Genomic DNA, 26,619 nt, shown 5'->3' with positions numbered 1-26,619 from the left:
AAAGAAACCAATAAATACTTTTACTCAATAAAATTGTATTTTTCAAATTATCTTTCTCAAAGTTTTTATATAATCTGTACTCTTACTTTTTTGTTCCCCGACTTTGAATACCACTGCTCTAGAGAACTGTCTATATAGTGAGTTGTCATTGTCTACAGTAAATGCAGTAGGACTTCACACTGTCTTATGAATATGCGTTAACAGTGTGTCCATAGTGAATAGGAATTAACATGGTGCCTATAATGAATGACAGCAGCAGGAAGGGGGTGTTCCAGTGAGAGACGGATAGAGAGGGGGTAGCTCAGTTGGTAGAGCATGGCGAGCAGGGTTGTGGGTTCGTTTCCCATGGGGGACCAGTATGAAAAAATGTATGCACTCACTAATTGTAAGTCACTCTGGATAAGAGCGTCTGCTAAATGACTAAAATGTAAACGTAAAATGAGAGGGGGGAAAAGGAGGGAGGGAGAGACTGGTGAGGTGATGGATCAGGCCGGCTGTTAAAGGTCGCCCCTGGCAGCGCTGCTCTCTCCTCTCTCAGCTGTGAAATGGAAAAGGTCATGACACTCTACAGTAAAGGCTGTATAGAGTCATGGTGGCTTAGCTCGGTGCCTATTGTAGCATTAGCACCAACACAACTCACAGACCCATGACTGGGTGGTTGCGTCCGAAATGGCACCCTATTCCCTATATAGTGCACTACTTTTGACTTGGACCTATAGGGATCAATTTGGGGCACATCCCATATGTCTGGCACTCCCCTCGCCTGCTAGACCATCAGCAAGTCACCAGCTCCTTTTCAAGTGTCTAAACATTCATCCCCCTTCATCTGCAATGGTTGGAAAAGACTTGAAACAATATGGTGGAAGCTCATCAGTAGGCTGGCTTTCATCTGGTCAGTTTGTTCAGATCAGTGCAGATGAATGAGAGGAGGCATGACTCAGTGTGTTTGGGGAAGAATTTATGAGGGAGTCGGAAGTATCCAATAGCATATGATATGACACTTTGGAAGGGAAGTGTTAGCATCAATGGGCTAATCATGGTGTGACAAAGGGAGGGTTTTTAATCAGGAAGAACTGAGAGCATTGATGGATTGTTTTAAAGGAAACATCAAAGGATAGGGGAACCATGGACTTGCATGAGCAATGCTGCATTCTGTGGACAGTACTTTAGGGAGGTCTTCCTTTGAAATTCTTTGTCCTTTGTTGTAGGAGTTTTTTCATTTGTCTGTAGATGCAGTAAGGAACTGGTATACCATATTGTATCAATTCTAATCTGACTCTCGGTTTAGACCATGTTACTGTAAAAGCACTTTGTCCTGGAGCGCTCCTTTTGGCCGGTGATTTTAATGCAGTGAACTGAAATCCGTCTTACCTCATTTTTACCTGCATGTCACCTGTGCAACTAGAGGCGACAAAACGCTTGATCAACTTTAGTCCACACACAGAAATGCATACAAAGCTCTCCCTTGCATTCCATTTGGCAAATCTGACTAACTCTATCCTCCTGATTCCTGCTTAGAAGTGAAAACTCAAACAGGAAGTACCAGTGATGCGCTCAATACGGAAGTGTTCCAATGAAGCAGATGCTAAGCTACAGGACTGTTTCACTAGCACATTGAGGAGTTTACCACATCAGTCACCGGCTTAATTAATAAGTGCATCGACGACGTCCCCACAGTGACATTTACATTTTTGTCATTTAGCAGACCCTCTTATCCAGAGCGACTTACAAATTGGTGCATTCACCTTATGATAGCCAGTGGGACAACCACTTTAAAATATATAATATTTTTTTGGGGGGTGGGGTAGGGGGAGGGTAGAAGGATTACTTTGATCCTATCCCAGGTATTCCTTAAAGAGGTGGGGTTTCAAGTGTCTCCGGAAGGTGGTGAGTGACTCCGCTGTCCTGGCGTTGTGAGGGAGCTTGCTCCACCATTGGGGTGCCAGAGCAGCGAACAGTTTTGACTGGGCTGAGCGGGAACTGTGCTTCCGCAGAGGTGCCAGCAGGCCAGAGGTGGATGAACGCAATGCCCTCGTTTGGGTGTAGGGACTGATCACAGCCTGAAGGTACGGAGGTGCCGTTCCCCTCACAGCTCCGTTGGCAAGCACCATGGTCTTGTAGCAGATTCTGGCTTCAACTGGAAGCCAGTAGTGTGCGGAGTAGCGGGGTGACGTGAGAGAACTTGGGAAGGTTGAACACCAGACGGGCTGCAACGTTCTGGATGAGTTGGAGGGGTTTAATGTTACAGGCAGGGAGCCCAGCCAACAGCGAGTTGCAGTAATCCAGACGGGAGATGACAAGTGCCTGGATTAGGACCTGTGCCGCTTCCTGTGTAAGGTAGGGTCGTACGCTGCGAATATTGTAGAGCATGAACCTACAGGATCGGGTCACCGCTTTGATGTTAGCGGAGAATGACAGGGTGATGTCCAGGGTCACGCCAAGGTTCTTTGCACTTTGGGAGGAGGACACAACGGAGTGTTGGAGGCCGTACGTACATATCCCAACCAGAATCCATGGATTATAGGCAACATCCGCACTTAGCTAAAGGCTACTGCTGCCGCTTTCAAGGAGCGGGACACTAACCTGGACGCTTATAAGAAATCCCGCTACGACCTCCGAGCCATCAAACAGTCAAAACTTCAATACAGGATGTGGCAGGGCTTGCAAACTATCACAGATTACAAAGGTAAAGCCAGCCGCGAGCTTCCCAGTGAGTACCAGGTGTTCCGGATGACTGTGTGATCTCGCTTTCCGTAGCCGATGTGAGTAAGACCTTTTTAAACAGGTTAACATTCACAAGGCCGTGGGGCCAGATGGACTACCAGGACGTGTACTCCAAGCATGCGCTGACCAGTTGTCAAGTGTCTTCACTAACATTTTCAACCTCTCCCTGACCCAGTCTGTTATACCTACATGTTTCAAGCAGACCACCATAGTACCTGTGCCCAAGAATGCCGAGATAACCTGTCTAAATGACTATCGCCCCCGTAGCACTCATATCTGTAGCCATGAAGTGCTTTGTGGCTGAGGGGCATTGCTGCTGTCGGATGATTATTCAATTTTTTTTACAATGCAATCGTCGTAAAGTAGGGGATGGTTATTCTTCAAATGATTGGATACATTTTTCATGTTGCCTCTCATTGTCACCGCAACTCTGAGGGACTTTTTGCACTGAAATGCTTTGAAAGGCTGGTCATGGCTCACAACACCATCCCAGTCACCCTGGACCCTCTCAATTCGCATACAGATCAACAGATGGCGCAATCTCTATTGCACTGCATACTGCCCTCTCCCACCTGGACAAGAGGAACACCTACTGTATGTGAGAATGCTGTTTATTGACTACAGCTCAGCGTTCAACACCATAGTGCCCTCCAAACTCATCACTTAGCTCAGGACCCTGGGACTGAACACCTCCCTCTGCAACTGGATCCTGGACTTCCTGACTGGCCGCCCCCTGGTAGTGAGGGTAGGCAACAACACATCCGTCAAGCTGACCCTCAACATGGGGGCCCCTCAGGGGTGCGTGCTTAGTCCTATGGCTGCACGATTTGGACAAAATACAGTATCTAATTGCGTTTTTTGGGAGGGGGGCCCAGATATTGCGATTTATGAATTGTGATTTTCAAACAATTTTCAGGGTAGAGAACATCACTTCTAAAATGATATCATATGAATGAATACATACTGTGCTAACTGAATACAAAACCAAATTAAACAAATATTTTCCAACATTGTTATAGGCTACATATGATAATAGATAGGATTATTACACCTACATATTAACAAAACATTTTTTAAATGATCATCAAATATAGTGTGCTATAAGCGCAGCACTAATTTAATTAATTAATTAGTAACACGAGTTCCCATTTCCTATTTTACTTTTATGAGTTCTTAAATAACCTAAGTTAACCCAAGGCTGCAGATGGAATAGGAAGCTTATGATTGTGTAATTATGTATAAGTAGGCCTCGTCATTATTATAATTAGAAGTCAGTGTCTTAAAAACATGTAACACATGTTGCCTTCCGATTGCAAGGTGCAGCTTGTGTCCGAAGCATCGGTGTCTTGGCCAGTCATTCAATGCGACATGTTTCAATATCTCCCTTATTTTTGTTAAAGTGTGGGGATGGCGAATATGTGCGAGATGGAATCTTGTATTTCCTGTCCAGCTTGTTTATGATCTTCTTGAAGCAGTCTTTGCTGACTGTAAATAGGAACCATGTCTTTGGCTATGTGATAGCTTCTGTGATTTGTATGCGCCTGCGCAGGATGTTATTTCGTAGGGCGTTACACTTGAAAACGCATCAGCAATCAATGCCTGTTTAACATAGGTGGCTGGTTGTGGCTGAGGGACATTGCTGCTGTCAGGTGCTTATTTTTTTTACCATGCAATCGTCATTAAAGTAGAGGATGGTTATTCTTCAAAGGATTGAATACATTTGTCGTCTTGCCTCTGACCCTCAACACGGGGGCCCCTCAGCGGTGCATGCTTAATCCCTTCCTTTACTCGCTGTTCATCCACGACTGCGTCGCTGCTCACGCCTCCAACACGATCATTAAGTTTGCTGACGAAACGACAGTGGTTGGCCTGATCACCGACGACGATGACCGCCGATAGGGAGGAGGTCAGTGACCTGGCAGTGTGGTGCCAGAACAACAACCTCTCCCTCAATGTCAGCAAGACAAAGGAGCTGATCGTGGACTACAGGAAACGGAGGACCGAGCACACCCCCTTCAACATCGACAGAGCTGTAGTGGAGCTGGTCGAGAGCTTCATGTTCTTCAGCATTCACATCACTAAGGAATTATCATGGTCCAAACACATCAACACCGTCGTGAAGAAAGCACGACATCACCTCTTCCCAGGAGGCTGAAAAGATTTGTCATGGGCCCTCAGATCCTCAAATTTCTACAGCTGCACTATTGAGAGCATCTTGACTTGCTGCATCACCGCTTGGTATGGCAACTGCTTGGCATCCGACTGCAAGACGCTACAAAGGGTAGTGCGCACTGCCCATACATCACTGGGGCCGAGCTCCCTGCCATCCAGGACCTCTATACCAGGCTGTGTCAGATGAAAGCCCTAAAAATTGTCAGACCCCGGCACCCAAGTCATAGACTTTTCTCTCTGCTGCCCCACTGCAAGAGGTACCGATGCAGCAAGTCTGAAACCAACAGGACCCTGAACAGCTTTTACCCCCAAGCCATAAGACTGCTAAATAGTTGGACCGGGTAGCTATTGGTTAACTATTTAACTATCTGTGTTGACCCTTTTTGCATTAACTCTTTTGATTCATCACATACGCTGCTGCTACAGTTTTTATTATCTATCCTGTTGCCTAGTCACTTTAGCCATACAGTGAGGGAAAAAAGTATTTGATCCCCTGCTGATTTTGTACGTTTTCCCACTGACAAAGACATGATCAGTCTATAATTGTAATGGTAGGTTTATTTGAACAGTGAGAGACAGAATAACAACAAAAAAATCCAGAAAAACGCATGTAAAAATTTTTATGAATTGATTTGCATTTTAATGAGGGAAATAAGTATTTGACCCATCTGCAAAACATGACTTAGTACTTGGTGGCTAAACCCTTGTTGGCAATCAGAGGTCAGACGTTTCTTGTAGTTGGCCACCAGGTTTGCACACATCTCAGGAGGGATTTTGTTCCACTCCTCTTTGCAGATCTTCTCCAAGTCATTAAGGTTTTGAGGCTGACGTTTGGCAACTCGAACCTTCAGCTCCCTCCACAGATTTTCTATGGGATTAAGGGCTGGAGACTGGCTAGGTCGCTCCAGGACCTTAATGTGCTTCTTCTTGAGCCACTCCTTTGTTGCCTTGGCCGTGTGTTTTGGGTCATTGTCATGCTGGAATACCCATCCACGACCCATTTTCAATGCCCTGGCTGAGGGAAGGAGGTTCTCACCCAAGATTTGACGGTACATGGCCCGTCCAATCGTCCCTTTGATGCGGTGAAGTTGTCCTGTCCCCTTAGCAGAAAAACACCCCAGTGGGGATGGTGTTCTTGGGGTCATAGGCAGCATTCCTCCTCCTCCAAACACGGCGAGTTGAGTTGATGCCAAAGAGCTCGACTTTGGCCTCATCTGACCACAACACTTTCACCCAGTTCTCCTCTGAATCATTCAGATGATCATTGGCAAACTTCAGACTGGCCTGTATATGTGCTTTCTTGAGCAGGGGGACCTTGCGGGCGCTGCAGGATTTCAGTCCTTCACGGCGTAGTGTGTTACCAATTGTTTTCTTGGTGACTATGGTCCCAGCTGCCTTGAGATCATTGACAAGATCCTACCATGTAGTTCTGGGCTGATTCCTCACTGTTCTCATGATCATTGCAACTCCACGAGGTGAGATCTTGCATGGAGCCCCAAGCCGAGCAAGATTGACAGTTATTTTGTGTTTCTTCCATTTGCGAATAATCGCACCAACTGTTGTCACCTTCTCACCAAGCTGCTTGGCGATTCCAGCCTTGTGTAGGTCTACAATCTTGTCCTTGACAACCTTGGAGAGCTCTTTGGTCTTGGCCATGGTGGAGAGTTTGGAATCTGATTGATTGATTGCTTCTGTGGACAGGTGTCTTTTTTATACAGTTAACAAGCTGAGATTAGGAGCACTCCCTTTAAGAGTGTGCTCCTAATCTCAGCTCGTTACCTGTATAAAAGACACCTGGGAGCCAGAAATATTTCTGATTGAGAGGGGGTCAAATACTTATTTCCCTAATTTAAAATGCAAATCAGTTTATAACATTTATGACATGCGTTTTTCTGGATTTTGTTGTTGTTATTCTGTCTCTCACTGTTCAAATAAACCTACCATTAAAATTAGACTGATCATTTCTTTGTCAGTGGGCAAACGTACAAAATCAGCAGGGGATCAAATACTTTTTTCCCTCACTGTACCTATACGCACATTACTACCTCAATGACCTTGTACCCCTGTACATGGTCTCGGTACTGCAACCCCGTGTATATAGCCAAGTTATTTGTTTCTATTATTTCAATTTTTTCTCTCTGCGTTGTTGGGAAGGGTCCGTAACTAAGCATTTCACTGTTAGTCTACACCTGTTTATGAAGCATATGACAAATAAAATTAAAGATGTGAAAAGTCTTAGGAGGGCTGTTCTTACACAGTATGAATTGTTGTGTATGGGAAATAGAGGAGAAATGGGATCTCTCAATTGTTCTCATACACAACAATACATTTACTGTCTAAGCACAACCTTGCACTACCAAAAATACCTTCCTCATCTCAAAGTACTGTCTGTAAACCTCCCCTAGCCCATTGACTTTGACAGATCATTCTTGTCAATAGTAGCCCCTTGCAGGGGATTTTTGTAGACATATCTTTGTATTGTGTTTTAAGAATCTAGAGAGAACAATGAGGTGATTGTGTCATTACTGTTGTAAAAAGGCCTTTATACATTGAACAAAAATGTAAACGCAACATGCAACAATTTCCAAGATTTTACTGAGTTAGAGATCATATAAGGAAATATGTAAATTGAAATTCGTTAGGGCCTGATCTATGGATTTCACATGATTGGGAATACAGATATGCGTGCTGTTTTCACAGTTACCTTAAAAAAAGGTATGGGCGTGGATCAGAAAACCAGTCTGTATCTGTCTGGTGTGACCACCATTTGCCTCATGCAACGCGACTCATCTTGTTCGCATAGAGTTGATCAGGGTGTTGTTTGTGGCCTTTGGAATGTTGTCCCACTCCTCTTCAATGGGTGTGCGAAGTTGCTGGATATTGGCTGGAACTGGAACATGCTGTCACTCACGTCGATCCAGAGCATCTCAAACATGCTCAATGGGTGACATGTGTGGTGAGTATGCAGGCCATGGAAGAACTGAGACATTTTCAGCTTCCAGGAATTGTGCACAGATCCTTGCGACATGTGGCCATGCATTATCATGCTGAAACATGAGGTGATGGCGGTGGAAGAATGGCACAACAATGGGCCTCAGGATCTCGTCACAGTATCTCTGTGCATTCAAAATGCGTTGATAAAATGCAATTGTGCTTGTTGTCCGTCGCTTATTGCCTGCCTGCTTGCCCAAACCATAACCCCACCGCAACCATGGGGCACTCTGTTTACAACGTTGACATCAGCAAACCGCTCGCCCACACAACACCATGCATTCTATCTGCCATCTGCCCAGTACAGTTGAAACCGGGATTCATCCGTGAAGAGCACACTTCTCCAGTGTGCCAGTGGCCATCGAAGGTGAGCATTTGCCCACTGAAGTCGGTTACAACGCCGAACGGCAGTCAGGTCAAGATCCTGGTGAGGACGATGAGCACGCAGTTGAGCTTCCCTGAGATGGTTTCTGACAGTTTGTGCAGAATTTCTTCGGTTGCGCAAACCCACAGTTTCATCAGCTGTCCGGGTGGTTGGTCTCAGATGATCCCGCAGGTGAAGAAGCCGGATGTGGCGGTCCTGGGCTGGCGTAGTTACACATGGTCCGTGGTTGTGAGGCCGGTTGGACGTACTGCCAAATTCTCTTAAATGATGGAGGCGGCTTATGGTAGAGAAATTAACATTAAATTATCTGGCAACCGCTCTGGTGGACATTCATGCAGTCAGCATGCCAATTGTGCAAGCTCCCTCAACTTGAGAAATGTGGCGTTGTGTGACAAAAATGCTTTTTTTTTAGTGACCTTTTATTGTCCCCAGCACAACGTGCACCTGTGTAATGATCATGCTGTTTAATCAGCTTCTTGATATGCCACACCTGTCAGGTGGATGGATTTTCTTGGCAAAGGAGAAATGCTCACTAACAGGGATGTAAACACATTTGTACACAGAAATTGAGAGAAATACGTTTTTTGTGCATATGGAACATTTCTGCGGTCTTTTATTTCTGCTCATGAAACATGGCACCAACACTTAACATGTTGAGTTTATATTTTTGTTCAGTATAAATAAATTTGATTGACTCCCCTCTTGTTTCCCCCCTTTCTAGCACTGTGCATACTGTAAGCGCCTTGGAGCCTCCATCAAGTGCTGTGCTGAAGGATGTGCTCAACTGTACCATTACCCATGTGCGGGGGCGGCAGGGACTTTTCAGGATATCAGGAGTCTCTCCCTCCTCTGTCCGGATCACATAGAACTGGCCATCAGCAGATGTGAGTCCAGCGTCATACAAATTCACTTGAAATAATTATATGATGTAATGCTGTCATAAGTAGGAACAAGGAAAAACTCTCTAGACGTCATCTGAAATTTCCCTATTCTCCATTTCCCTCCCTCCCTCTCTTTCTCGCTCTCTCTCTCTCTTTCCTTTCCTCCCCCTCTTACCCTCCCCCTCTTCCCCCTCCTAGTTCCAGACGACTTTATCTGTGCACTGTGTGACAGCCCTGGGGAGCTCCTTGACCATCTCTTCTGTACCAGCTGTGGGCAGCACTACCACGGGGCCTGCCTGGACATGGCTGTGACCCCGCTGAGGAGAGCTGGCTGGCAGTGCCCAGAGTGCAAGGTCTGCCAGGCCTGCAAGTGAGTCACCTTCCAACAGCCCCATCCGTCCACCCACACACCTGACCTGGCCCTGTATTGAGATTTGTATGTGTGGCAGTGGCCGTCAGGCATGGAGGTGGACACTGTGTGATTTTGTTTGTGCTACCACTGTGGTTTGTGGGTAACGCACCCTCAGGCACTGTTCTTTAGTCTCGTACCTCAAACAGCCTGGTTACTGTTAGCAACCGAGTCCACAATAAATTCAGGTCGGCTCTGCAATACAGATTAGACCAACACATTGACCCTTTAGCTGTGACTTTGCAACAGTCGTTCGTTTCTAGGATTAGGGCACACATTTTTAACATAAGGGGCTACATATAGAGTACATAGATCCAAAGAATGTATGTAGAGCTCTCAAGTGTCCTTCTCCCTGTGTGCAGGAACCCAGGGGAGGACGATAAGATGTTGGTGTGTGACATGTGTGACAAAGGCTATCACACTTTCTGTCTGCAACCGGCCATTGAAGACATCCCTACCAACGGATGGAGGTGTAAGGTATGTGGAAGACACTACAATACTGTGAAAGATGGACATTATAGTGTAAGGTGCTGTATCAGGGTCGGAATTGAACGAGGGGCAAAAATGTCCGCTAAGGTTTCTTAAATGCCCCCTAAATTGTCATAACGAGGGCAAATAAATGCCCTTGAAAAATGATATCAAAATTAAAACTATACACCGGCCGCAGCAACGAGATCAAGCCCCCTCCCCCCATCTCGCACAACCTGGGCACCTTGGGTAATAATAACAGAGAGGAAGAGGCGAAGCGAAAGAGTTTACTCCCGTCAAAATCTGTCCACGGTAAGCAGACCTGCTCCCACTTCTCAAGTATTTTTTTTTATTGGCATTGACCGATTTCTAATTTGAAAAACGACGGCGCAAACATTAGCGACAGCAGAAGTTGAAAAATATGTTAATAATAATGACCCACCGGCAGCCTCTATCGCTGAGCAAGTCAACCGTCAAAACCACAGTTAAAAACACAACCATCGAGGGATGGAAGATTGATTGGGTGGGGGTCAAGACCATTCAAGATGCTGCCACCGTAATGTTCTGCAAAGCCTGCCATGAAACTTTGGTACAAAATACATCTAAGAGCTTTCGTGGGCTATCGCCTTTGATTCTTGAGTCAAAAAAAATATATGCATCGGTGAGCCACAGTCACAAAGCAGCGTATGGTCAGTTTAGTTCATTTGTCACATAAACTAGTTGAAAAGGTGGAATGGGATTTTTTCACAAATGAAAAGCGTAAAAATGGACAGGAGAAGCCCAGCACAATACCAGCACGCTGACAAACCTAATGTTGATCTCTCTCGAAGGCCCACCAGAGGAAGAGATCAACCTTGTTCCATAAATTGCTCAGTTCTCCTATAATTATATTTATTTTGTGTTATGAATTGGTGTGTCCAATTGTTATGCATCACATTTAGGCAACTCAAACCACAAAGAATGTGGATTTCTACCAATGTGAGTTAAAATTAATAATACTTTATATTATTATTATTGTTATAATTTCATTAATTGAGTGAATGATTGCTTTTTTGCCAATACAAGACTTTAGAAACATTTCCACATTAGCTATTTACGTTTCTTTTTATCCACAAATGAAAATGCCATGGAAATGCCTCAAAATGCCCCCTAAAAGTTCACAGGGTAGAAAATGCCTTTAAAAATAAAATAATAATCCTGTCCTCTGCTGTATATTACAGGTAAATGGTATGAATCTACAATATATGAAAAGCTGAAGATGGCACAGGGGGGGAAAAATCTGTGTAGAATGAGAAATGGAATTAAAGGGTTGTATGTTCCTTTTCTCTGTCAATATGTAAGAACAGTGGTTTAAAACTCCCACAGTTAATGTTGAGAAATTCAGCTGCCTGATGAGAATATTGAATTTTTTCCGTGGTTGTATCTGTGCTTCCTGTGGTTAAGAAATGACTCACACAGGCCGCTCTTTTAAAGGCTGCCGTTTAGCCTCAAACCCTGAATCATTTCAGATAAGGCGGCGCCCGTGTGTGTGCGGTGGGGAAATCAAACCGTAGGCGTCGTCATCCCCTGCCTGTGGCCTCTTCCTCTGGTGGGGCAGGTAGCGCGCGGTGCTTGTCTGGGCGTACAATCAGCTGCTGCGGTGGTGGTGGGTGGGGATCAGACTGCAGACCACAGCAGCAGCCAGTGAGGTGCCGGCCAGGTGGTGGAGAATCTTCACACTCACTTAGCTTTTGCCTCTCAGTCTGACTCTGCAGCACAGAAGGAACACAGCCCACACAGCACCCAACCCCCTCCTCTCGCTCTTCTCTCTCTCTCGCTCTTCTCTCTCTCTCTCGCTCTTCTCTCTCTCTCTCGCTCTTCTCTCTCGCTCTCGCTCTTCTCTCTCGCTCTCGCTCTTCTCTCTCGCTCTCGCTCTTCTCTCTCTCTCTCTCTCGCTCTTCTCTCTCTCTCTCTCTCTCTCTCTCTCGCTCTTCTCTCTCTCTCTCGCGCTCTCTCCAACTCGCTCCTCTCTCTCCTCCCTCCTCCACTCTTGAAGCTGCTGTGTCTTGCCCAAGCGCTTTAGTTCAGACTGAAGCCTCATCTGAATGTCTTCTTGGAGATGAATAAAAAAAATTAAGAATCATTGTTTCAGTTCTCTCTCTCCCTCCTCCTCCAGAACTGCAGAGTGTGTGTCCAGTGCGGCACCAGGACCAGCGGTCAATGGCACCACACCAGTCTACTGTGTGAGACCTGTGTCCAACATCAGGACCCCGACCTTAGCTGTCCGCTGTGTGCCTGTATCCTGGACCCAGAGCACCACAAAGACCTGCTGTCCTGCCACAGCTGTAAAAGGTACACACACACAGTCCCTTTGTTCATTCTATTTTCTATCTCCATTGTTTTACCATTGTCTCTTTTCCCATTGATGTTGTGATGGAGTCCTTAATCTTCGTTTGTCCTCTCCTCCTGCTTCCAGATGGCTCCACCTGGAATGTGAGCGCCAGTCGTCAGGTCAAGCAGACATCCAGCCCAGCCAGGGCTATGTGTGTTCAAGCTGTAGGCCTACTGGGTCACTACCACAACAGGCCCCACCACAGGTAGAGGAGGAGGTGGTGGCGGAGAAGGACACAGGAGGCCTAGAGCTGAGCCCACAGACTGCTACTCAGAGCCACACAGACTCAGAACCGGTGGTTCTAATGCATACAGATCTAGAACCTGGTCTGCAGCCGCTGAGATCTCCTTCTCCAGTGCACAATGATCCAGAACTGGAATTACAACCAGTTCCAATGCACACAGATACAGAACCAGAGCCAAAGCCTATTCAAGCCACCGCCACTGTCTGTGAGAACGGCCATGAGGAGAGGCAGCCACAGCAGGCTACATCAGACCAGCAGCCCGGTAAGTCCCTCTTTTGTCTGACTGGGTTATTTGTGTCTACACACAGAGGCCAACTGTGTGTTGTGGTTGAACATTGTTTCCCCCTATCATTCTCCTTTAATGCTCTCGAGCGGTTTGGCAGGTGGACTCATTAGAGTGTGAGAGATTTGTTTGTCACATGGCTAATTACCTCAGTATTGAAAGGTTACATGAAAACCGCTAGTCTGGCTTTTTTAGTGTCCAAACTCTGAGACCAGGCAGGCTTTCGGGTACAGAATGCCAGACAGTGTAACTCTGTGGGCTAGACACACACACACACAAACACACACACAATTCCTTTCCTTGCAGGTGTTAGGTTTGGCCACGGTCGAGCAGCAGTATCACTGATGAAGTTATAAGTCCCTTGTGTGTAGATGAAGGCAGTCTGGCCTGGATGAAGACCAGAGGGAAGCATTGCTCTGTCTGCTGTCTTTCTCTCTCATTCTTTGCCATGGCTCACATCAGACTGACAGCCATTCATCATCAGGGGCTTGGTTTCTAAAGGCATCAATAACCAGATGGGGTCCCATTATCACAAGATTAAAGCCATGAAAGCATTGTTTTTGTAATTCTTTTGGAGTGAAAAAGCACTTTGTATTCTCCCATTGATTCTCCTGGGGAGATGGAGAGTTTGTTGCGCTCTGTCCTTGTTTCGAGGACTGGACTAGAGACTAACCTGGGTGAACAGAACACCTGCCTACTGGGTGGTGTTCAGTATGGCACGCCGTAGCAAAACATTTTGCAATGGAAAACAAAAGTCTGCTGTTATTTGACAGAATTAATACATTCTAGAATGAGTTCCGAATTAGAAGTAGAACTTCCCCCTGTTTCATTTCCCTGCAGAATGTGTCTTCTCTTGAACACAACACTGGCCTGTATTCCTCCTCATCTATTATACCTTAGCAGCAATGCTTCTCTTCTCCATAGTTTCCATGGGCAACAGAGCCTCACATACAGTAGGTATTAGTAGCTATGCAGGATGCTTCTCTAGTATGAACTGAGTGACCCTGCTGTACAGTCCTAGCAGGGGCAGTACATATCCACTCAGGCCTTTGGGGCTTGGCTGCCTGAGGTGATCTGAGGCTTGTGTGCGGCTGCTCGTCCATGGAAACCCATTTCATGAAGCTCCCGACGAACAGTTATTGTGCTGATGTTGCTTCCAGAGGCAGTTTGGAATTCAGTAGTGAGTGTTGCAACCGAGGACAGACGATTTCTACGTGCTACGCACTCGGGGGTCCCGTTCTGTGAGCTTGTGTGGCCTACCACTGAGCCGTTGTTGCTCCTAGATGTTTCCACTTCACAATAACAGCCCTTACATTTGACCGGGGTAGCTCTAGCAGGGCAGAAATTTGACAAACTGACTTGTTGGAAAGGTGGCATCCTATGACGGTGGCATGTTGAAAGTCACCAAGCTCTTCTTTTTTTTATTTTTTTTCCTCCCCAATTTCGTGATATCCAATCGCGATCTTGTCTCATCGCTGCAACTCCCCAACGGGCTCGGGAGAGGCGAAGGTCGAGTCATGCATCCTCCGAAACATGAACCGCCAAACCGAAGTCAGTCTGCAGGTGCCCGGCCCACCACAAGGAGTCACTAGGGCGCAATGAGCCAAGTAAACCCTCCCCTAACCCGGACGACGCTGGGCCAATTGTGCGCCTCCCTATGGGACTCCTGGTCACAGCCGGTTGTGACACAGCCTGGTATCGAACCAGGGTCTGTAGTGAAATGCTGTCTGCATTTTTCCTCTCCGCTCGCTTGCTTCTCAAAAGTGGCTTGTGCTGTGTCAGCTGCAAGCACAAGTAGCCTAGCTAGCTACTGCCCCCTTGAAGATTTTGACAAATTACTAGACACTCGAGCCTCTCAATCCGTATATGACGTGAGACACATTTGACAGAAGTACTAAAAGTGACACAAATTCTAGTACTGAAAAGGTACAGAAGTTTCGGTATACCGTGCAACACTAATAGGTAGTGGTAAAGTGACTAGGCAACAGGATAGATAATAAACAGTAGCAGCAGCGTATGTGATGAGTCAGAGTTAGTGTAAAGAGGGTCAATGCAGAAAGTCTGGGTAGCGATTTGGTTAACTAGGCTATTTAGTAGTCTTATGGCTTGGGGGTAGAAGCTGTTCAGGGTCCTGTTGATTCCAGACTTGGTGCATCGTGACCGCTTGCCGTACAGTAGCAGAGAGAACAGTCTGTGACTTGGGTAACTGGAGTCTTTGACAATTTGTAGGGCCTTCCTCTGACACCACCTGGTATAGAGGTCATGGATGGCAGGGAGCTCGGCCCCAGTGATTGATTGACTGGGCCGTACGCACTACCCTCTGTAGCGCCTTGCGGTCGGATGCCAAGCAGTTGCCATGCCAAGCAGTGATGCAGCCAGCCAAGATTCTCTCAATGGTGCAGCTGTAGAACATTTTGAGGATCTGAGGGCCCATGCCAAATCATTTCAGGCTCCTGAGGGGCAAGAGGCATTGTCGTGCCTTCTTCAAGACTGTGTTGGTGTGTGTGGACCATGTTAATTCCTTAGTGTTTGTGGACACTGAGGAACATGAAACTCTCAACCCGCTCCATTACAGCCCCGTGGATGGGGGCGTGCTCCAAGCCTGGAATTTCAAGATTTTAGGGGCAAGGCCATTTGTGTATGTAAATGTAGATAAATAAGTGCTGACATAAAAATGTTGCCAAACTTTAATGAGACTTTTAATTACATATAGTGCAATTGGAAAGTATTCAGACCCCTTGACTTTTTCCACATTTTGTTACGTTAGTCTTATTCTAAGATGGATTAAACAATTTTTTTCCCTCATCAATCTACACACAATACTCGAAAATGACAAAGCGAAAATAGGTTTTTAGAAATGTTTGCTAATGTATTCAAAATAATAAAGAGAGACCATATTTATATAAGTATTCAGACCCTTTGCTATGAGACTCGAAATTGAGCTCCGGTTGGATGGGGAGCGTCGCTGCACAGCTATTTTCAGGTCTCCAGAGATGTTAGATCGGGTTCAAGTCCGGCCTCTGGCTGGGCCACTCAAGGACATTCAGAGACTTGTCCCAAAGCCACTCCTGCGTGCTTAGATTGTTGTCCTGTTGGAAGATAAACCTTCGCCCCAGTCTGAGGTCCTGAGTGCTCTGGAGAAGGTTTTCATCAAGGATCTCTCTCTACTTTGCTCCGTTCATCTTTCCCTCGATCCTGACTAGTCTCCCAGTCCCTGCCACTGAAAAACATCCCCACAGCATGATGCTGCCACCATGCTTCACTGTACGGATGGTGCCAGGTTTCCTCCAGACATGACGCTTGGCATTCATTGGTTTCATCAGACTAGAGAATCTTGTTTCTCATTGTCTGAGTCCTTTAGGTGCCTTTTGGCAAACACCAAGCGGGCTGTCCTGTGCCTTTTTACTGAGGAGTGGCTTCCGTCTTGCCGCTCTACCATAAAGGCCTGATTGGTGGAGTGCTGCAGAGATGGTTGTCCTTCTGGAATGTTCTCCCGTACCGGAGCTCTGTCAGAGTGACCATCAGGTTCATGGTCACCTCCCTTACCAAGGCCCTTCTCCCCTGATTGCTCAGTTTGGTCAGGCGGCCAGCTCTAGGAAGAGTCTCTTGGTGGTTCCAAACTTCTTCCATTTAAGAATGATGGAGGCCACTGTGTCCTTGGGGACCTTCAATGCTGCAGACATTTTTTGGTACCCTTCCCCAGATCTGTGCCTCGACACAATCCTGTCTCTGAGCTCTACAGACAATTCCTTCAACCTCATGGCTTGGTTTTTGCTTTGACATGCACTGTCAACTGCGGGACCTTATATAGACAGGTGTGTGCCTTTCCAAATCATGTCCCGTGTAGCTCAGTTGGTAGAGCATGCCGCTGTATGAAAGAAAAATGTATGCACTCACTATAACTGTAAGTCGCTCTGGATAAGAGCGTCTGCTAAATGACTAAAATGTAAAATGGAATGTCCAATCATTATGGGGTATTGTGTGTAGAGGGAGGATAAAAATAAGATATTTTAGAATAAGGCTGTAATGTAACAAAATGAGGAAAGATTCAAGGGTTCTGAATACTTTCCCAATGCACTGTGTATGTTTGTATATGTATATATGTGTATATATACACTACCAGTCAAAAGTTTGGACACCTACTCATTCAAGGGTTTTCCTTTTTTAAAACTATTTTTTACGTTGTAGAATAATAGTGAAGACATCAAAACTTCTAAATAACACATGGAATCATGTAGTAACCAAAAAAGTGTTAAACAAATCAAAATGTATTTTATATTTGAGATTCTTCAAATAGCCACCCTTTGTCTTGATTACAATACTAATGTTTTAACTTATGAAGAGTTCCAAAATCAATATTTGGTGGAATAACCTTGATTTTTCAATCACAGCTTTCATGCGTCTTGGCATGCTCTCCACCAGTCTTTCACATTGATGTTGGGTGACTTTATGCCACTCCTGGCGCAAAAATTCAAGCAGCTCGGCTTTGTTTGATGGCTTGTGACAATCCATCTTCCTCTTCATCACGTTCCAGAAGTTTTCAATGGGGTTCAGGTCTGCAGATTGGGCTGGCCATGACAGGGTCTTGATCTGGTGGTCCTCCATCCACACCTTGATTGACCTGGCTGTGTGGCATGGCACATTGTCCTGCTGGAAAAACCAATCCTCAGAGTTGGGGAACAATGTCAGAGCAAAAGGAAGCAAGTTTTCTTTTAGGACAACCTTGTACGTGGCTTGATTCATGCGTCCTTCACAAAGACAAATCTGCCCGACTCCAGCCATGCTGAAGCACCCCCAGATCATCACTGATCCTCCACCAAATTTCACAGTGGATGCGAGATGCTGTGCCTTGTAGGCCTCTCCAGGTCTCCGTCTAACCATTAGACGACCAGGTTTTGGGCAAAGCTGAAAATTGGACTCATCAGAGAAGATTACCTTACTCCAGACCTCTATGGTCCAATCCTTATGGTCTTTTGCAAACCTCAGCCTGGCTCTTCTTTGCTTCTCATTGATGAAGGGCTTTTTTCTAGCTTTGCACGACTTCAGCCCTGCCCCTAGGAGCCTGTTTCGAACCGTCCTCGCCGTGCACTTCACCCCAGCTGCCATTTGCCATTCTTTTTGTAGGTCACTTGATGTCATCCTACGGTTGTTGAGTGACATTCGAATGAGTTGGCGGTCATCCCGGTCAGTAGAGAGTCGTTTTTGCCCTCTGCCGGTCTGTAGCTTTTATCCCCAATGTCTGCTGCTTGACCTTGTTCTTATGAACCGCCGTCTTTGAAATTGTAAGGATGGAAGCAACCTGACGCTCACTGTATCCCTCGGCCAGTAAAGCCAGAATTGAACCCTTCTTTTCCTCACTCAACTTTCCTTTTCAACTCTTTTGGCATCGTCAATAGTTATTTTTTGATTAATATTACTTTTGAGGGACTATTAGCACTGTTTTTGCCATCCAGCTGGTCCTAATGCAAGAGGATAGTGATGACCACAGCAGTGGTTTTTATACCTTTCCTCGTTAAATAAGATTTGGTTCAGGTGATCACCTAATCAGTACCTAATTCAGTAGAATGAGGTGTGCCTGTGTTGGAATTCAACAGACACTGGAATGGAATGGCTGTCATACATGTAGAGATGATGATTTAAGAAAAATTTGCAGTGGTCTCTTAATTTTTTGCCAGAACTGTGTGTGTGTGTGTGTGTGTGTGTGTGTGTGTATATATATATATCACACTTCTGTGAAATCTAACTGTCCACTTAGGAAGCAACACTGATTGACAATAACTTTCACATGCTGTTGTGCAAATGGAATAGACAACAGGTGGAAATTATAGGCAATTAGCTAGACACCCCCAATAAAGGACTGGTTTTGCAGGTGGTGACCACAGACCACTTCTCAGTTCCTATGCTTCCTGGCTGATGTTTTGGTCACTTTTGAATGCTGGCGGTGCTTTCACTCTAGTGGTAGCATGAGACTGAGTCTACAACCCACACAAGTGGCTCAGGTAGTGCAGCTCATCCAGGATGGCACATCAATGCGAGCTGTGGCAAGAAGGTTTGCTGTGTCTGTCAGCGTAGTGTCCAGAGCATGGAGGCGCTACCAGGAGACATGCCAGTACATCAGGAGACGTGGAGGAGGCCGTAGGAGGGCAACAACCCAGCAGCAGGACTGCTACCTCCACCTTTGTGCAAGGAGGGGCACTGCCAGAGCCCTGCAAAATGACCTCCAGCAGGCCACAAATGTGCATGTGTCTGCTCAAACGGTCAGAAACAGACTCCATGAGGGTGGTATGAGGGACTGACGTCCACAGATGGGGGTTGTGCTTACAGCCCAACACCGTGCAGGACGTTTGGCATTTGCCAGAGAACACCAATATTGGCAAATTCGCCACTGGCGCCCTGTGCTCTTCACAGATGAAAGCAGGTTCACACTGAGCACATGTGACAGACGTGACAGAGTCTGGAGACGCCGTGGAGAACTTTCTGCTGCCTGCAACATCCTCCAGCATGACCGGTTTGGCGGTGGGTCAGTCATGGTGTGGGGTGGCATTTCTTTGGGGGCCGCACAGCCCTCCATGTGCTCGCCAGAGGTAGCCTGACTGCCATTAGGTACCGAGATGAGATCCTCAGACCCCTTGTGAGACCATATGCTGGTGCGGTTGGCCCTGGGTTCCTCCTAATGCAAGACAATGCTAGACCTCATGTGGCTGGAGTGTGTCAGCAGTTCCTGCAAGAGGAAGGCATTGATGTTATGGACTGGCCCGCCCGTTCCCCAGACCTGAATCCAATTGAGCACATCTGGGACATCATGTCTCGCTCCATCCACCAACGCCACGTTGCACCACAGACTGTCCAGGAGTTGGTGGACGCTTTAGTCCAGGTCTGGGAGGAGATACCTCAGGAGACCATCCGCCACCTCATCAGGAGCATGCCCAGGCATTGTAGGGAGGTCATACAGGCACGTGGAGGCCACACACACTACTGAGCCTCATTTTGACTTGTTTTAAGGACATTACATCAAAGTTGGATCAGCCTGTAGTGTGGTTTTCCACTTTAATTTTGAGGGTGACTCCAAATCCAAACCTCCATGGGTTGATAAATTTGATTTCCATTGATAATTTTTGTGTGATTTTGTTGTCAGCACATTCAACTATGTAAAGAAAAAAGTATTTAATAAGATTATTTCATTCATTCAGATCTAGGATGTGTTATTTTAGTGTTCCCTTTATTTTTTTGAGCAGTGTATATAAACACACACACACACACACACACACACACACACACAGTGGGGAGAATAAGTATTTGATACACTGCTGATTTTGCAGGTTTTCCGACTTACAAAGCATGTAGAGGTCTGTAATTTTTATCATAGGTACACGTCAACTGTGAGAGACGGAATCGAAAACAAAAATCTTAGAAAATCACATTGTATGATTTTTAAGTAATTAATTTGCATTTTATTGCATGACATAAGTATTTGATCACCTACCAACCAGTAAGAATTCTGGCTATCACAGACCTGTTAGTTTTTCATTAAGAAGCCCTCCTGTTCTCCACTCATTACCTGTATTAACTGCACCTGTTTGAACTCGTTACCTGTATAAAAGACACCTGTCCACACACTCAATCAAACAGACTCCAACCTCTCCACAATGGCCAAGACCAGAGAGCTGTGTAAGGACATCAGTGATAAAATTGTAGACCTGCACAAGGCTGGGATGGGCTACAGGACAATAGGCAAGCAGCTTGGTGAGAAGGCAACAACAGTTGGCGCAATTATTAGAAAATGGAAGAAGTTCAAGATGACGGTCAATCACCCTCGGTCTGGGGCTCCATGCAAGATCTCACCTCGTGGGGCATCAATGATCATGAGGAAGGTGAGGGATCAGCCCAGAACCACACGACAGGACCTGGTCAATGACCTGAAGAGAGCTGGGACCACAGTCTCAAAGAAAACCATTAGTAACACACTACGCCGTCATGGATTAAAATCCTGCAGCGCACGCAAGGTCTCCCTGCTCAAGCCAGCGCATGTCCAGGCCCATCTGAAGTTTGCCAATGACCATCTGGATGATCCAGAGGAGGAATGGGAGAAGGTCATGTGGTCTGATGAGACAAAAATAGAGCTTTTTGGTCTAAACTCCACTCGCCGTGTTTGGAGGAAGAAGAAGGATGAGTACAACCCCAAGAACACCATCCCAACCGTGAAGCATGGAGGTGGAAACATCATTCTTTAGGGATGCTTTTCTGCAACGGGGACAGGACGACTGCACCGTATTGAGGGGAGGATGGATGGGGCCATGTATTGCGAGATCTTGGCCAACAACCTCCTTCCCTCAGTAAGAGCATTGAAGATGGGTCGTGGCTGGGTCTTCCAGCATGACAACGACCTGAAACACACAGCCAGGGCAACTAAGGAGTGGCTCCGTAAGAAGCATCTCATGGTCCTGGAGTGGCCTAGCCAGTCTCTAGAACTGAACCCAATAGAAAATCTTTGGAGGGAGCTGAAAGTCCGTATTGCCCAGCGTCATCCCCGAAACCTGAAGGATCTGGAGAAGGTCTGTATGGAGGAGTGGGCCAAAATCCCTGCTGCAGTGTGTGCAAACCTGGTCAAGACCTACACGAAACGTATGATCTCTGTAATTGCAAACAAAGGTTACTGTACCAAATATTAAGTTCTGCTTTTCTGATGTATCAAATACTTATGTCATGCAATAAAATGTAAATTAATTACTTAAAAATCATACAATGTGAGATTCTGTCTCTCACAGTTGAAGTGTACCTATGATAAAAACGACAGACCTCTACATGCTTTGTAAGTAGGAAAACCTGCAGAATCGGCAGTGTATAAAATACTTGTTCTCCCCACTGTGTGTGTGTGTGTGTGTGTGTGTGTGTGTGTGTATATATATATATATATATGTGTGTGTGTGTGTGTGTGTGTGTGTGTGTGTGTGTGTGTGTGTGTGTGTGTGTGTGTGTGTGTGTATATATGTATGTGTATATATATATATATATGTATATATATATATATACGTATGTATGTATGTGATATATATATATATATATATATATATATATATATATGTATATATGTGTGTATGTATGTGTAGCAACACAACATGGCAGCAGCATAACATGGTAGCAGCACAAGACATGGTATAAACATTATTGGGCACAGACAACAGCACAAAGGGCAAGAAGGTGGAGACAACAATACATCACGCGAAGCAGCCACAACTGTCAGTGAGCGTGTCCATGATTGAGTCTTTGAATGAAGAGATGGAGATAAAACTGTCCAGTTTGAGTGTTGTTTTTTAGCTTGTTCCAGTCGCTAGCTGCAGCGAACTGGAAAGCGGAGCGACCCAGGGATCTGTGTGCTTTGGGGACCTTTTAACAGAATGTGACTGGCAGAACGTGTGTTGTATGTGGAGGATGAGGGCTGCAGTAGGTATCTCTGATAGGGGGAGTGAGGCCTAAGAGGGTTTTGTAAATAAGCATCAACCAGTGGGTCTTGTGACGGGTATACAGAGATGACCAGTTTACAGAGGAGTATAGAGTGCAGTGATGTGTCCTATAAGGAGCATTAGTGGTAAATCTGATGTCCGAATGGTAAAGAACATCTAGCCGCTCGAGAGCAACCTTACCTGCCAATTTATAAATTACATCTCCGTAATCTAGTATGGTTAGGATGGTTATCTGAATCTGGGTTAGTTTGGCAGCTGGGGTGAAAAGGGAGTGATAACGATAGAGGAAACCAAGTCTAGATTTAACCTTAGCCTGCAGCTTTGATATGTGCTGAGAGAAGGACAGTGTACCGTCTAGCCATGCTCCCAAGTACTTGTATGAGGTGACTACCTCAAGCTCTAAACCCTCAGAGGTAGTAATCACACCGGTGGGGAGAGGGGCATTCTTCTTACCAAACCACATGACCTTTGTTTTGGAGGTGATCAGAACAAGGTTAAGGGCAGAGAAAGCTTGTTGGACACTAAGAAAGCTTTGTTGTAGAGCGTTTAATGCAAAATCCGGGGAGGGGCCAGCTGAATATAAGACTGTATCATCTGCATATAAATGGATGAGTGTGCTTCCTACTGCCTGAGCTATATTGTTGATGTAAATTGAGAAGAGCGTGGGGCCTAGGATCGAGCCTTGGGGTACTCCCTTGGTGACAGGCAGTGGCTGAGATAGCAGATGTTCTGACTTTATACACTGCACTCTTTGAGAGAGGTAGTTTGCAAACCAGGCCAAAGACCCCTCAGAGACACCAATACTCCTTAGCCGGCCGACAATGATGGAATGGTCTACCGTATCAGAATAGGTAGGCTAACTCAACTTTTGTACTATGGGGGATAGTAGGTTGACATAGGCTAGTGCTTTTGCTGTACTCATCTTGTTGGCTGAGGAAAAATCCACGTGGACAGTTCTAACATCTTCAATGTGCGCCTCAGAATTTGGTAAGGACGCGCACCATTGCATCCTGACGTGTCTGTCTTCACTTGTACTTCAGAGCTGCGATGCCTGAGAAGGATCCGATCACATGACGGGCATTGGCTAATAAGAATTGAGAAAGCCATGTGAATAAGAGGTGGCTTCGGAGCACGGCGATTGCCAGCCAGCAGAAGGGAATTATAATTATTATATTCAGCCCAAGGGCATAATTATTTTAGGGGGCATAACTGCCACACAAGGGGGCATGCTCGGGCCTCCGTTTCCTGTAGTCCATGATCAGCTCCTTTGCCTTGGTGACGTTGAGGGAGAGGTTGTTGTCCTAGCACCACACAGTCAGTTCACTGACCACCTCTCTATAGGCGGTCTCATCGTCGGTGATCAGACCTACCACGTCCTCAAACTTAATTTATAGTTTTGGAGTCGTGTGCGGCCACGCAGTCGTGGGTGAACAGGAGGGGACTAAGTAGGGCTGCACGATTAATCGAATTCAGATCTAAATTGCAATATTGACGTGCACACTCCATATCGCAAGAGGCTGCGATTTCCTTGTTTCTTTGACACTCTGTTAATACAACAAAAACCAGACTACGATACCTCCTCCAATGAGATGTGACAGACTCCGTTCATTCACTCTACATGCACAGAGGATGCTGACCAATCACAAGCGGGCGCTCTCTCTCTCTGCATGGCATGCACATGCTCCCGGCTTAGAGCGCGCCGCTAGATGCTGGTCAGGAGATAAAGGGCTTTACCAAAGACAGTACAGTATAAGGTTTAGGAACTCTGTGGCTTTACCGCAGTGTGAGTCGTAAACGCGAGTGCTGCTAGTTCTAAAGAAAATGTTGATTTGGTGCCAAAGAAGGGTGCATCTTCAGTGGTATGGGAGTATTTCGGCTATAGGCAAACCGATTATCAACTAAATGCAAGAGTTGTGCAAAAAGTCCCTTAGTTGTGGCGACAACAAGAGGCAACATGACAAATATATTCAATCATTTGAAGAATAAGCATCCTCTATTTTACGAAATCACAGAAGCTATCACATAGCCAAAGACATGGTTCCTATTTACACAGTCGGCAAAGACTGCTTCAAGAAGATGATAAACAAGCTGGACAGGTAATACAAGATTCCATCTCGCACGTATAAGGGAGATGTTGAAACATGTCGTATTGAATGACTGGACCAGATTCCAATATTTTGTACACAAGCTGCACCTTGCAATCGGTAAGCTAATTGTGTTACATGTTTTAAAGGCACTTTTGTTTTATAATTTCAATTATATTAATGATTGAGCCTACTTATACATAATTACACAATCATAAGCTTCCTATTCCATCTGCAGCCTATTGCTGCCTGAATAAATAATTAACTTTATTTATGAGAACTCATAATGTAATTAATTAGTCCTGCGCTTATAGCACACTATTTTGATGAGCATGTACAGTGGGGAGAACAAGTATTTGATACACTGCCGATTTTGCAGGTTTTCCTACTTACAAAGCATGTAGAGGTCTGTAATTTTTATAAATATGTACACTTCAACTGTGAGAGACGGAATCTAAAACAAAAATCCAGAAAATCACATTGTATGATTTTTAAGTAATTCATTTGCCTTTTATTGCATGACATAAGTATTTGATCACCTACCAACCAGTAAGAATTCCGTCTCTCACAGACCTGTTAGTTTTTCTTTAAGAAGCCCTCCTGTTCTCCACTCATTACCTGTATTAACTGCACCTGTTTGAACTCGTTACCTGTATAAAGGACACCTGTCCATACACTCAATCAAACAGACTCCAACCTCTCCACAATGGCCAAGACCAGAGAGCTGTGTAAGGACATCAGGGATAAAATTGTAGACCTGCACAAGGCTAGGATGGGCTACAGTACAATAGGCAAGCAGCTTGGTGAGAAGGCAACAACTGTTGGCGCAATTATTAGAGAATGGAAGAAGTTCAAGATGACGGTCAATCACCCTCGGTCTGGGGCTCCATGCAAGATCTCACCTCGTGGGGCATCAATGATCATGAGGAAGGTGAGGGATCAGCCCAGAAGCGCATGTCCAGGCCCATCTGAAGTTTGCCAATGACCATATGGATGATCCAGAGGAGGAATGGGAGAAGGTCATGTGGTCTGATGAGACAAAAATAGAGCTTTTTGGTCTAAACTCCACTCGCCGTGTTTGGAGGAAGAAGGATGAGTACAACCCCAAGAACACCATCCCAACCGTGAAGCATGGAGGTGGAAACATCATTCTTTGGGGATGCTTTTCTGCAAAGGGGACAGGACAACTGCCCGTATTGAGGGGAGGATGGATGGGGCCATGTATCGCGAGATCTTGGCCAATAACCTCCTTCCCTCAGTAAGAACATTGAAGATAGGTCGTGGCTGGGTCTTCCAGCATGACAACGACCCGAAACACACAGCCAGGGCAACTAAGGAGTGGCTCTCACAGTTGAAGTGTACCTATGATAAAAATTACAGACCTCTACATGCTTTGTAAGTAGGAAAACCTGCAAAATCGGCAATGTATCAAATACTTGTTCTGCCCACTGTATAACATTTTGTTTCTTAAAATGCAAGTGTAATAATCCTATTATCATATGTAGCCTATAACAATGTTGGAAAGATTTGTTTCATTTGGTTTTGTATTCAGTTTGCACAGTATGTACTAATTCATATGATCTAATTTTAGAAGTGATGTTCTCTACCCTGACACTTGTTTGAAAATCGCAATTCATAATCGCAATTGCAATATCTGGCCAAAAATCGCATTCGATATTTTGTCCAAATCGTGCAGCCCTTGGACTAAGGCCCCTCAGGGGTGCGTGCTATGTGTTGAGGCTCAGCGTGGTGGGTGTGTTGTTACCTACCTGGGGGTGGCCCGTCAGGAAGTCCAGGATCCAGTTGCAGGGGGAGGTGTTCAGTCCCAGGGTCCTGAGTTTAGTGATGAGCTTGGAGGGCACTATGGTGTTGAATGCTGAGTTGTTGTATTCAATGAACAGCATTCTCACATAGGTGGTCCTCTTGTCCAGGTGGGAGAAGGCATAGTGGTGCGCAATAGAGATTGCGTTATCTGTTGGTTGTTCCAGGGTGTCTGGGATGGTGTTGTGAGCCATGACCAGCCTTTCAAAGCATTTCATGGCTACAAATCAAATCGTATTGTATTTGTCACATGCACCGAATACAACAGGTGTGGACCTTAACGTGAAATGCTTACGTACAGGCCTTTAACTAACAATGCATTTCA

General features: G+C 45.6%; 1 protein-coding gene across 1 annotated transcript in view; it reads left to right on the top strand.

Moving 5' to 3' along the window:
* Positions 1-26,619, top strand: part of LOC121581316 (histone-lysine N-methyltransferase 2C-like) — a 132,355-nt gene that overhangs the window by 26,843 nt on the left and 78,893 nt on the right. Inside the window, exons 7-11 of the mRNA XM_045224804.1 lie at positions 8,994-9,156; positions 9,352-9,523; positions 9,925-10,039; positions 12,186-12,361; positions 12,486-12,907. Of these exons, the coding sequence (XP_045080739.1) occupies positions 8,994-9,156; positions 9,352-9,523; positions 9,925-10,039; positions 12,186-12,361; positions 12,486-12,907 (1,048 nt within the window). The remainder of the gene's footprint in view (positions 1-8,993; positions 9,157-9,351; positions 9,524-9,924; positions 10,040-12,185; positions 12,362-12,485; positions 12,908-26,619) is intronic.

The sequence above is a fragment of the Coregonus clupeaformis genome, chromosome 14 (assembly GCF_020615455.1).
Source record: "Coregonus clupeaformis isolate EN_2021a chromosome 14, ASM2061545v1, whole genome shotgun sequence".
NCBI lineage: Eukaryota > Metazoa > Chordata > Actinopteri > Salmoniformes > Salmonidae > Coregonus > Coregonus clupeaformis.
The sequence above is the reverse complement of the archived record's forward strand: the minus strand, read 5'-3'. Positions and strand labels throughout refer to the sequence as shown.